The sequence below is a fragment of the Myiozetetes cayanensis genome, unplaced genomic scaffold (assembly GCF_022539395.1).
Source record: "Myiozetetes cayanensis isolate MyiCay16 unplaced genomic scaffold, myiCay2020 scf1, whole genome shotgun sequence".
Lineage (NCBI taxonomy): Eukaryota > Metazoa > Chordata > Aves > Passeriformes > Tyrannidae > Myiozetetes > Myiozetetes cayanensis.
In genome coordinates, this window is record NW_026086604.1 from 60,074,748 (window position 1) to 60,087,985 (window position 13,238).

Here is a 13,238-nt window from a genome sequence, read left to right on the forward strand (position 1 = left end):
ATGAATGGGCTTTTGATTCTTGGAGAGATGCACATATTCCTCTGACTCTTAGCCTTATCTTGTACAGCTCAGTTTCTCCCTTTATAAGACGTGTTATATTTATCTACATAGTAGGCTTTTAAAATCCAAAGATTAAAAGTGTGACATCAGAGGTATATCCACACTACAGAGTAGGAGAAATGGTTAGCCAGAGTTCAGAAGCACACAGTTATATAATGACCAAGTTAACTCACCAAGAAATGGTGGGATTGGAAGGGAAATACATTTTCACAGACTTCTGTTGCACATCACCAGATTGTTTCTAGAACCCAGGTGAACTCTTTAAAGCAAGCTTATATGTTTCTGAAATACTTAAAATACTTAAGTGTCTTTCATCGTTATGAATACTCAGGAGAATTTTATTTGGGATTCTGCAAAATACTCCTGATTGGCAATCTAGACTACAGAGAAACTGGTAATGCTGTCATTCACTCAGGAATTAGATGAAATAGTTCTATTTTCCCCTTTAATCCTTCCCCATTTCTTCTAGAACTACATTAGGTACAGGGATGGGATATTGATTTACTGAGGCTTTAGCCATCCAAAATGAAAGTAATATAAGGAGACAGAATATTAAAAGTTTAGGAGTGTTGGTTCTAGCAATATGTATACTTGTCTGCTGTCTTCTAGAGTTAGCTGTAGTGTGGAAAAATAACTGGACCCTTATCTACTTAATGATTGTTCAGGAGACAACTGTGGTGAAACTTAGTTTCAATATGTGCACACTTGACATCAATGTGATAATGACCCTTCCACTTCAGATGGTGTTTTATTATATAACAGCACTCTGCAATCCAGGCTTATAGATTTGTAGTTTTTGTATGATATTACTTTAAGTGCCCCTATTACTGTTACGGACTTTGACTTTAAGTCCACAGAAAGAAATTCTTACTCATTTCACGGGAACTGTGCTCGATTTCCTTTCAATTCTGAGTCAGAAAAGCATCAGTTTTTAGTCAGTTAAGAGGAGAGGAAGTCAGATGTTCCTAATAAGTATTAATTGTAGTTGTTCTTCTTTCATTTCCTGATAGCTGAGCAGTGATTCCAACTGCCACTGCTGGCATTGCCAGGCTCCTGCCAGATGCAACAGGGCACTGTACGTGACGTCTGTGCTGGCAAGTTAAGGTGTCTTGGTGTCAGAGGGAACATGCATGATATGTCTCAGCTGAAGAGAGAATAACCTGTCACTTGTTAGGGAGGTTAACACTTGTTTATACTAAGAAATTTCTGGAGGAATTTTGCTTATGTGAAGAATAAAACTGTCCACATGAAACAGGATTTGTTGTTAGCTCTATGTTAACATAAGTTTCAGGCTTAAACACTGTGCCTTGGAATGTATTAAATGATCTACTTGTATCGAAAAGGGAAATTAAAAAAATCCGTTAACAACTCTGAATCTTTCTTACACTGCTAGATATCACGTGGGGAACAAAAACTGCCAAATCCTCTTTTTCGTTATGGGTGCTGCACTATTTCCATGGCTGTGTTTTTGTGATAGCTTTTTTCTGTATTGAGTTGGTTGGTCTGTTGTGCTACCTGTTAATAGAGAGAGCCACCTAGCCAACAGCAGTACAAGAATATGATTGCTTTAAATGTTGCAGTACTATTGAACTGTTCTGGAAACTGGACCGGTAAGAACCTGTGTCTGTTTGTTCGGGGAAGGGCTGAAACCTGACCCAGAAGGGCTCTAGATATTTGAGTGGATTTGCAGTGATGCTGGAATCACTCTCTTTCCTGATACGCATATGCCCACATTAGGTTCAGTCACATAACAGATCTCCTGTTCATTAGTTTGCTAGGGAAGAAGAGGACTGCCACTGATCCAAGGAAAGGAAAAAGAATGTTCTTTCTCTAATTTTCCCACTGCTGAGGGAAGGTAGCATGGGCCCAGTTCTGAGGAAGTGTTTGAAACAGAGGGACATGGCAGCTGGGTGATTTAGAGCAGGACTCTGCAGACTTAACAGAGTAGCATGATGTGAAGAGTGAGGTTGATGTTTTTAGTGCATTGGTATTACAACCAGTAATTTCGGTATCAGCCTCATCATAACACTACTGTTATCAGAACAGAGATAGTTTTTTTCTATAGTCTTTCGCTTAGGTGACCATATGGAACGGACTGACTGTGGCTGGTTGACAGATGCCCAGCCAGCTGCTCTCTCACTACTCTTACTCAGTAAGCCAGGGAGATAAAATAGGTTGAAAAAGATACTTTATATGAACGAAGAAATAATCACATTAGGCCCAGAAAAGTAGGTAGAAAAGTTTACTTGCAATTTTCCGCTAGAAGCTGTTCCTTGCAATAGAATCATATGGAAAGGACTAGGCAGCTTTTTTGTGGTTTTTGTTTTGTTTGTTTGTTTGTTTTTTGAGTAAATTTGCAATTTTGGGGGTAAATTTTTCAATTTCAGGGATAATCTGAATTCTGGCAAATTCATTGAATCTGACTAAGATGTTTCTTTCATCACTTTCCTCTATTGAAACATTCAGGAAAGGAGTTTTTTTGACTGCTTAGTAGTTAAGCTTGGGGTCCAGAACTTTCTTCAAAGTCATTGCTTGATGGCAGAGCAATGGTTGCTTATTGAATGAACTCTCTATCTACTGAAAATGGTATTATACTCCATTGCAGTTAGTATATGTGGCTGAAATTTTGAAATAGCAGAAGTATTTCTTCTGGTTGTGCTGAAGCCAGTTATCAGCTGTGCTGTACTTTGCATACAGAGTTGTCTTTTGACTAAAAATAATTTTAACTGAATATAAAGGAATTTTAAGAATTGGCATTGGAATGGTAAATTTTGGCTACCGGGAACTGAGTTCTCTGTACTAGTATTTAATCTTGTTTGCTCAGAATGTTTTCACTGTATGACAGAATCATTTTTGAGTCATTAATAATGGTAAAAGACGGTGAACTGACTCAAAGCACTTTATGCTGCCCAGGATGTTTAGGGCAATTAAGTACAAGCTTGAAGACTTTTTATACACAAGGATTTTATAAAATGAAGGAATTGGTTTTTCAAATTAGGCGTGCATATTCAGTCCCACCACCTAGAAAGACCTAAATTAAATCTACCTTAAAGTCATGTTGATACATTGCATATTTACAAACTTAATCAATGATCAATTGAACGTGGGGAAATTTTACTTTGCCATTAGAAAGGATGATATAGTTTTCTAATAAGTGAAAGGAGCACAGCACCATTCATGGTATTACTAAAGAAAATAACAGCAGTCAGAAGCAAGAACATGAGTAAGATAATTCAAATAAGTAATGTAAGTTCAGGTGTTTTTCTGTTGTGGTGTTTTAAAAAAATCTTAATTAATTTGGAAGAAACAGAATCTGTTGTGTTTCAGAATGAAGGGATTTATTACAGATTCTTTTGTTAAGGAGAGGGATTGTTGGTGGCTAAGCATGCAAGAGAATAATGTAGTAGTAACTGGTGGAAAAATGTGTAACAGCAAAAATAAAATACAGTATAAGCAAAGAAATTCTAATAATAAAAAGGCATGTTTCCGTAGTCTTATGAATTATTTTAAATTTTTAAACTCTTCTTTACAGTGGAATTCATTCAAAAAGCAGAATATACTTGTAAATCTTCCAAGAAGTATCCCTCAACAAGAGAAAATATATTTTTTTCTTTCATGGGTATGCATGCACTTTGAGCAGAAAATACTGAAAACAAACCAAATACATTATCCTCTGTGATGGAGAAATGTAACTATGTATTTCTTCCAAAACTAATATTCTCTCAGTTTATTTAATGTTGTCTCCTCCAGTCTAATTGCCGACCTCGTCATGATACATTTGAGATTTTTTGCTAGTTTTTGTTTTTCTTTTTTAATGAGTTTTGTAAGTTCTTCTTTTATTTGCCTGTAAAATACAGTAGTAATAATGAGGAGTTTTCTCTTGCTTAGCTCATTCCCCAACTTATCATGAATTCATTTGGAGCATGTTCTCTGTGGATTAGTAGCTCTGCAGACATTTTGCTGTTCTGCCCTTGTACTTCAGTGTATGCCTTGATGTGTGCCTGCATATTAAAGGGACAAAATCCTAAGGTTATGCTTTCCCTGACACCCAGCAGAAGAAAGAGATTCATTTGGTCACTTCTCACTGTGAATGCTGTAGTGGCCATGCTGTCTCTGGCAAGAGAAGTTTGCATTTTCAGGCAGGTTTGTGGTAAGTTTTTTTGGCAGGCTTTTCTTGTAGGCTTTTGTTGAAGAGCAAGGACCGATGACAATAAATGGTCAGAAGCAGGAAGAGGTTATTTTGCCTGAGCTCATTCATGATTTTCTTTCCCTGTTTTGCATTTTAAAATAAAATAGGGTAGCAGGGGGAAAAGATCACATTTATTTATTTTGGCGTTACTTGATGAAATCCATTCTGCATACATAAAGCTCAAGTCTACCATTTCTATTAGACAAAAACCAGAAAAGCAATATTTGTAAAATATGCCCTTCCAGTGTTTAGGGCTGCTTTGAAAAAGGAAACTTGAATATTTTCATGCCCAGGCACTGGATGCTGTGGGGGCCTCTGGGATACTTTGGCCCATCTTCACTCTGTCATTCTGCTGACAAAGCAATTTGCAGTTCTGAGTCTTATGAGATACGGAAGTGCCCCTGTTCATTAGCACTGCTTGCCTTTGTCTACTTGGTTACCCTTTTGTCATTGTTCTTCCAAAGACAGCCTAAAGGGACTAAGTTAACATACAAGATTTATGAAAGAATTGTAGCAGACTGAAGCACGTTAATTTGCAGATAGTTCCATAAGCAGAAAAATCTGAAGACATGACTTCTATTGATTTCAGTGTCATCTTTCCTGTGTACATTGTCTAATAAAGGTTCTTCAAATGTTCTAGGTTTTCCCTGAGTGGGGAGGAATTAGTACAATTTATCTTCCCTTCTGAGCTTTCTGTTTTCATTATATTTATAGGTAATTGTCTGCATGTGAAATTGGCAAAAGCTAATATTTTGGGAAACACTTGAAGGCAGTGAGCAACATTAGGAGACAACACACTCCTTTCACTTTTGGAAAGGTTAAAAGTTAGAGTGGGGTAAGAACAGAGATATTTAAAACATGATCACACAAGATAGGTCCAGATGTTTTGCTTTAATGAATTATTGCTCCAGCTGTTGCTGATCCTCCACTGAAACTTAACCACTGAAGGTGATTTTATAAACCCAACAGCCTGTGAAGTGGAAACATCAAAATGTTGTGTGTAGCATCTCTGTTATATGGAAAATAACCTCCAAGTAAGGGGCAGTAGCAAGCCCAGGCTGGCTGTCCCTTAAATCGCTACAGATTCTTCATGACTGCATGATCATATCTTTAATTTTTGTCTGGCTTCTTCAGTGATTTGCGAAGTAAGCCCAGATTGTTTTCTTTGGGGTTGACCTTCAGTTATTGATCACAGGAACATTTCTACATTATTTCTTTTGAAAACACAGTGAAAACCTAGTGGAAGTACAAAATGTGATGTATTTTCAGTGTGTCATTGAAACTGTCCCATACATGTGTCATCCATGCTGTAGGATCAAAACTCCTACAGTTCCCAATTTAAAAATGTAAGAATGTAAAAGTGTAAGAAACAATCGCTTTTGCGTATATTTTTTACTTATTCAGATGAGTAGATTTTATCTTTCTGAATCACTCATTCCTTATCATTTTTCTTAATTTCATTTTTAAAATTGTGTTCTTTTGTCATGTTTTATTCCTCGTTTGATAACTGTTTAGCATGCTGAAAACAGCATGTAATGGTTTTATTTCATTTTTACATGTTTATTGATGTTAAACAGTTAAGAAACTCTGATAATATTACAGAATTTTCGTTGTTACTTAACCCTGTCTTGCACACTCTGCTAATGGAATATACCTATCTAATACCAGCACAACAGACTTAAAAATGAATAATTCATGTTTTTTAAAAACAACAACAAAAAAGTCTTCATTACATGTTTCCAAAGCTTAGAGCTGCTTTGATGCAGATTTTTTAGTCACTGTCGTGGCTAGGCTTCGCGAACGAAGATTTGAGAAGGGCCTTGCTACAAGCGTCACTGTAATACAACAGTAAATATATCTAAACAGTGTCATCATTTGGTTTGATAAATTGAAATAAATTTCTGATATTTTTCTTTACCCAGGGAAATTACCGCTTCATGAAACTTTTACTGGCTCGCAGAGGGAACTGGATGCAGAAGGACTTGGAGGATATGACACCGTTACATTTAACTACACGTCACAAAAGCCCAAAATGTTTAGCTTTGTTGTTAAAACATATGGCACCTGGAGAAGTGGATACCCAGGACAGAAATAAGGTAAAAGTACTGCTTATTTTAAGACAACACTTTTAGCAACTGTAGAAATTGGTTTTCCGTCAAACAGATGTGTTGAAAATTATCTCAGTCATAAACTTTTTCTAGGTCTTCAAAATAGAAATATTAATATTTTCCTGATATTAGTAATGTCAAAGTTCATTGCACTGAGTTCACTGACATTCGTCTTGAGAATAATTACAACAATAGAGGATTCAAAAATCCTCTTCCTTTTCTTCCTTGGAAAAACCTTACATTTGGAATCATTTAATGATAAGAGTCATTAGAAAACTTTGTGCAGAAGGCCTTCAAAGCATTTGTCAATACTAAAGGTGAGTTTAAATACAAAAGAAAAAAAAAAAAAGGAAATTCCTTGATGCTGAGCTGAATGCAAGTTTCCTGTTGTCAGACATCCTTCCTAACACTGGGTGATGATTGATTTTACTCTGCACTGGGGCCATTACAATGGTGGTGATATTGATACAGTTCTCCATAGGTGCTACCTTTCAGAAGTATGTCATGGTTTAGCCTTGGCAAGTAGCCAAATGCCCACTCAGCTACTCTCTCACTCCTCCTTCTCAAGGGGACAGATAGAAAAAATATTGTAAAATCTCAGGAGTTGAGATAAAGACAGAAATATTGATCACCAGTTACTCTGATGGGCCAAATAGACTCAACATAAAGAAAATTAGTTTCACTTTTTGACAATGAAAATAATTTTATATAGTGAGAAACTGAGAAATTAGAACAACACCTTCAAACCACCACTCCCAGCACCTTTTCTCCTGGCTCAGATTTACTTCCTCACTTCCACTCCTTCTCTTGGCCCAGGGGTAAAAATATCCATACACTAAATCTGTCTGGTTGACCATCCTTTTTTCTGTATCTCTGCAAGTACAAATGGACAATTTTGAGTCTCCCAGTCATACATTACTTTTTTGTGTGGGATAAATGTGATGCCGTTTGTCCAGATTTCTGAACAGGCTCAATAAAAGGTATCAAGTTGTTGTTGTTATTATTTATCATCAGTAAAAAGGAACAATTTGGCATCAGAAGGTCTGCTTTCAAAGCGCATGTACTGTTGCTTCCATGAATGCGTCATTTAAGAGAGGGATGTGATGATGAAGTTGATTGACATTCTGGCATGAGACTTACAGTTGAAGCAGAGCACCAGTTAGACACTTTGACATTTATTTTGTGAAACTGCAGACTTCCTTGGGAGAAAATGTAATCTTAAGATCTCAGAGTTTTATATTACTAAACCTTCTTAGAATAAAGCCCTTCAGGCTAATTTTCTGCATCTGTAGTGATAACAGTTGCTTGAAAGGCCAAGAAGTCTCCAGATGACCTTCCAGGTATATCATATAGTGCCTGTAGTGTCTTGAGTTGTGTCATGTCCCTTCACAAAGTCAAGTCATGCTCTACCACGTCAATAAAATTACCAGCCTGCTTTGGAATCATGCTGACTTCTAAGAGCCTCAGGAAATAATCTACTGATGTTTGTTAAAAAGGACTGTCCTTAGAATGGCCACCCATAAGAGATGACGGGCCGTAGAAGAAAAGTGGTACTGTTCTTAAAAAAACTGATTTACTATTGCTCTTCATACAGAGAGGTACTGCTAGTCCACGTGTAAGATGGTGTAGCTTAGACCTGATTCAGACCTTGCTAGCAAAGATGTGTGATTATCTACTTAGGTAGATGGGCCTCTTGTTTAAAGCCTGTTTTCACTGATTTTGAGTTGCCAGCCACCCTAGGTACATGTGCTCTGTTTTCTGTCAGTCCTCTTTATTGAAGTGTAACAAAAGATGGCTCATTTAGGTGCTGGTTTGACCTGTGGTCCTGCCCCTCTGCTCAGCACTGGTGACATGTCATTTGGAATGCTCTGCCTCCTTCAGGGTTCTCTGGTATAATAAGGGCATAGACATACTGGAGCGAGTCCGGTGGAGAGACAAAAAGACGATTAAGAGGTTGGAGCATCAAAGAGAGGCTGAGACATCTGCAAGGGTTTAGCCTGAGGAAGGGACAATTCAGGGTGATTTTATCAATGTGTATAAACACCTGATGGGAGGCAGTAAAGAAGATGGAGCCAGATGCTTCTGAGTGGCCTCCACTGAACAGACGAGGCCATGGGAACAAGTTGAATTGTAATAAATTCTGTTTAAACCTGAGAAGATACTTTTTTACTGCGGGGAGGGTCAAACACTGGAACAGGTGGTCCAGAGAGGTTGATGGGTCTCTGTCGGTGGAAATAAGTAAAAATATGACTGAACAGTGTCCTCATTAACCTGTTCTAGTTGACCTTGCTTTGAGCAGAGAAGTTGGGCTAGGTGACTCTTTCATTTGGTGAAAACGTAATGAAATCATATTTCAGGTTCTAATCAACTTTAATTTTCATATTAATAATTTTTCAGTGGGTTTGTAAAACTTGTGAAAATTGTGTTCCAGCAAACTGCATTGCATTGGAGTGCCTACTACAATAACCCAGAGCATGTGAAACTTCTCATAAAACATGATTCAAATATTGGAATCCCTGATATTGAAGGAAAAATCCCACTTCACTGGGCAGCTAACAACAAGGACCCTAGTGCAATTCACACAGTGAAATGTATTCTGGTAAGAAAGAATGTATATAACATTTAAATGTATATAACATTTTAGCTATTTACTGTTTTACTCTGGTAGAAATATTTTTATTCTCTTGATTTTTTTATTTTAGTCCACTGACTCTTTGAGGATGAAATCATTTGCTTTTCCTAATATCCAGAATTTTGTAAAAAAATAATCTTAACTATTTTTTCTCTCTTGAAAGGGTTTTTTTCTGAGTTCTGTAGATAAATGTCTTTGCTCTAACTCATGGACTATATGTGTGCTCTTAATTAGTTTGATATATGTAACTGTTCATTTGGAGAGTAAGGGAGGGAGGACAGGCATGCAAATTTTCGGTTAAAATGGCCAGTCATATTGCTCATTTCAGTTGCATCTTGCATACTGATTTCTTTGTTATGTCTTTTCTTCATTATTTGAAAGGGTTTTTTTCTCAGTTAACTGTGCTGAAAAGTCTAGTTTAATTTGGCCTTTCAGATCAGAATTCTGGGAAATACTTGATCAAATATCATTCAGCCCACGATCAGTTTGTTAAAAGACCTTCCACTATTTTTGTGGATGGATTTTGCCTTGATGGCGTATTTTCTCTTTCTACGGTGTCTCAGTTTCACTTTCTACAATGACAGATATAATGGGTACAATGAAATCATATGCTCAGCTTGATTTTTACCTTGGCTTTTATTTTGTAGAAATCTCTGAACTTCATTAACATGGAAAGATAAAGAAGTCTCAATTGAAATTTTCTCTCCCATTACAGCAATCTGCCTGTATCTTTGTCTTTCAAAGGTCTTTCAGAACTAGACACATAGTGATTGTATGCCAACTAGTAGGACTTACATGTCGGTCTGCCTGATTAGCTTAGAAGTTGAGAATTTAAGTGTGGCATGTGAAAACTTGCTTTGTTTTTCTCCAGATCACATCGGCAATCTTACAATTACTGATACGTTTTTTACAATGAAAATAGTTTTTGAGAAGTTTCAAGTGTTAAAGCAATTTTATTTCTGTATTACTTCTGCTTATTCAAGATATTTGTAATTTGTACTTAGTTATGAAATAATTTGTTACAAACAAAATTTTGTCCACAGTAGAGAAATAAATTTGCTGAAAAGTATGTAAGGATCTCTGTATTCGAAACAGACATTTTCAAATGTTAGTTAGTCAAGGCAAATATTTTTAATAGTTGTGCTGTGTTGGCCTCAGTCAACAGCCTAACGCTTGCACAGCTACTGATTTACCTTCCCTCTTGCAAGACAGAGAAAATAGAAGGAAGACAGGACGACTTGTGGATGACAATAACGACAGTTCAGTACAGAAAGCAAAAGCTGCATGCAAAAAGGAAATTTACTCACTACTTCCCATCAGCAGGCAGGTGTTAGCCACTCCCAGGGAAGTGGAAAAAGAGTTTTATGAGGCATGCTTAATTGTGCTTGGGAAAGCAAATGGTGTAGCCATTTGTAGGATGGTGGGCATCCTACCTGCCCTCCCCCGTCCCTGAGCTTTTTTGCTGAGCATATTGTATAGTATGGAATATTGTTTGGGTTAGTTTGTGTCAGCTGTCCCAGCTGTGTCCTGTCGTGGTCTCTTGCCCACCCCCAGCCCACTCACTGGGGAAAGCAGGGTAGCAGGATAGGGCAGGGCTTAATAAAGAGAAATCCCTAATGCTGTGCAAGCGCTAATCAGTAACAGCCAAAACATGGGTATGTTATCAACAGTTTTAATCAGAAATATAAAGCTGAGCACCATACCTGCTGCTGCAAGGAAAATTAACTCCATCTAATTGAGATGCACTACCAAAAGTCAAAAATACCTGTCTCCATACTGGAGGTGTTCTCAAAGGTTTTCTTTAGGTAATACGGAATCATGGTCATGCCTAGTTTTTTTAAAAAAACCTCTGACAGTTAAAAGAATCATAGAATAGTTTGAGTTGGAAGGAAACTTTTACAGGTCATCTAGTCCAACCACCCTGCCATGGGCAGGGACATCTTCAGCTAAATCAGGGTCCCATGCAACCCTTTGAACACTCCCAGCTTCACTGGGCAACCTGGTACAGTGCCTCACCACACTCACAGTAATGAATTTCTTCCTAATATCCAGTCTAAACCTACCCTATTTCAGTTTAAAATCATTCCCCCTTGTGCTGTCGCTATATGCCCTTGAAAAAGGACCTCTCCATCTTTCTTGTATGCCCCCTTCAGGTACTGGAAGGCTGTTGTAAGGTCTACCCAGAGCCTACTCTTCTCCAGGCTGAACAACCCCAACTGTCTTGAGTCTTTCCTCACAGGAGAGGTGCTCCAGCCTTCTGATCATCTTCATGGCCTTCCTCTGGATTCACTCCAACAGGTTGATATTCTTCCCCTGTTGGGAACCCCAGAGCTGGATGAAGTACTACAAGTGGAGGCTCAGGACACAAGTGGCGTTCTGGGCTGTGAATGCCCGTTGCTGGCTCATGTCCAGCCTTTTATCCGCCAGCACACCCAGGTCCTTCTTGGCAGGGCTGCTCTCACTCTTGTCATCCCCCAGCCTGTATTGCTGCAGGAGGTTGCCCCAACCCAGCACCTTGCACTTGGTTTTGTTGAACTTTATGATTTTCCCATGAGCCCACTTCTTGAGCTTGTCCAAGTCCCTCTGGATGGTATTCTATCCCTTAGGCTTGTCAGCTGTACAACTCAGCTTGGTGTTGTCTGCAAACTTGCTGAGGGTGCACTTGATCCCTTCATCTGTGTCATTGTGAATACGTTAAATATCTCTGGTCCTATTATAGCCCCTTGAGGGACACCACTATCATCAGTATCCATTGGGACATTGAGATGGTGACTGCTACTCTGGATGCAACTGCACAACCAGTTCCTTATCCACCTAAGAGTCCACCATCAAATCCATCTCTCTCCAATTTAGAGAAATGGGGGACCATGTCAAAGGCCTTACAGCAGTCCACATAAATGACATCTGTAGCCCTTCCCTTGTCCACTGAAGGCATCGCAGAAGGCTGCTAGGTCAGGCAGGACTTGGTGTCCATCAGTTCCAGTATCATGTTCCCTCTGGTAGGGCTGTCTGTTACCTGTCTCAAGAAGTTATCCTCCACTCATTCCAAGAGTCTCCTGGATTGCCTACAACTTGCCATGCGGCCTCTCTGGTAGATGTCAAGGTGGTTGAAGACCCCCAGCAGGACAAGAATCTGTGAACATGCTGTCTTCTGTAGCTGGAGCAAGAAGGCTTTGTGAATAGTCTCCCTTTGGTCAGGCGGTCTCTTAGTAGACACCAGCCATGAGGTTCCCTTTGTTGCCTCGGTCTCAGATTCTTAATCACAGGCTTTTGACCTGCTCATGGCAGATATTCAGAGACAGCACTTTGCACTCTATCCATGTATTGAAGCTCTTTCCTGTCCTGTCCTGTCCTTTCCGAACTACCTGTAGCTACACTCCAGTCATGGATTAATTGCACCAAGTTTTCAGTAGTGGCAACTGGGTAATAGCTTTCTTGTGGAGGCTTCCAGCTCCTCCTGTTTGTTGCCCATGCAGTGTGCATGTCAGATGGAGTGAAAAGAGTGTATTCTTGATTCCATGTAGGCTTTTTCATGCATCAACTTCATTGTTTATATAACAATTAGTAATATCTATATGTGCCTATTGATGGAATAAGTTAATAACAAGTTTAAATGAAAAAGTAATTTAGCTGTGTTGTAAAAGTTGATGATACAGAAACACTGTTACTAGATAATCAATCTGTTGATTGAATCTGTTGTTGAGTGTAAATACCTTTTTGTGGTGCTGCCTCTGAGTTTAATTGCTCAATAAGATCTTCACTCTAAACTGAAGTGTCTTTCTTATTTGTCTTGACAGATATCTGCCTAGCAGAGCTCAGTATTTTCCCTTTTTTTTTCTAGATACTTTTTGCCATATTACTCAGTTCCAGGTCTATTGTCCAAGCATCATGTTTGATTCTCCTTCCTCTCCAGGTCTTTGTAGCTGGGCTAACTTTATAGTTTTTCACGTTCTTTCTGCATTGTATTTCTAATGTACGTACCCATGGGGTTAAAATTTCTGTCATCTTGTGTCTTAACTTATAGAATTGCATTTCTAAATTCATGAACACATTGTCTTGTAGTGATAGCAGTACAAAAGGTATATGTCTGTGTCACTGTTGCCTCTCCATTTTTTTAGTGACATCCAACACAATCCCTTTGTCTTTGCTTTCAGGACAGAGTGCTGTAAGCAGTGTGCCATTGCACAGGTAACAGTCAGATATTGATGTCTACTGCTGGTCAACCTGCATTGGCAGCCCCTGTTGCCTG

At 38.5% G+C, this 13,238-nt stretch overlaps 1 protein-coding gene across 3 annotated transcripts in view; it reads left to right on the forward strand.

Moving 5' to 3' along the window:
- INVS (inversin) overlaps positions 1-13,238 on the forward strand; it is a 92,737-nt gene that overhangs the window by 34,285 nt on the left and 45,214 nt on the right. For 2 of the 3 annotated variants that reach the window (XM_050331056.1, XM_050331063.1), the window contains exons 4-5: positions 6,172-6,345; positions 8,789-8,956. In XM_050331056.1, coding sequence (XP_050187013.1) covers positions 6,172-6,345; positions 8,789-8,956 — 342 coding nt within the window. Of the gene's footprint in view, positions 1-6,171; positions 6,346-8,788; positions 8,957-13,238 lie in introns of those variants that run through there. The other variant, XM_050331071.1, reaches the window with a different exon arrangement.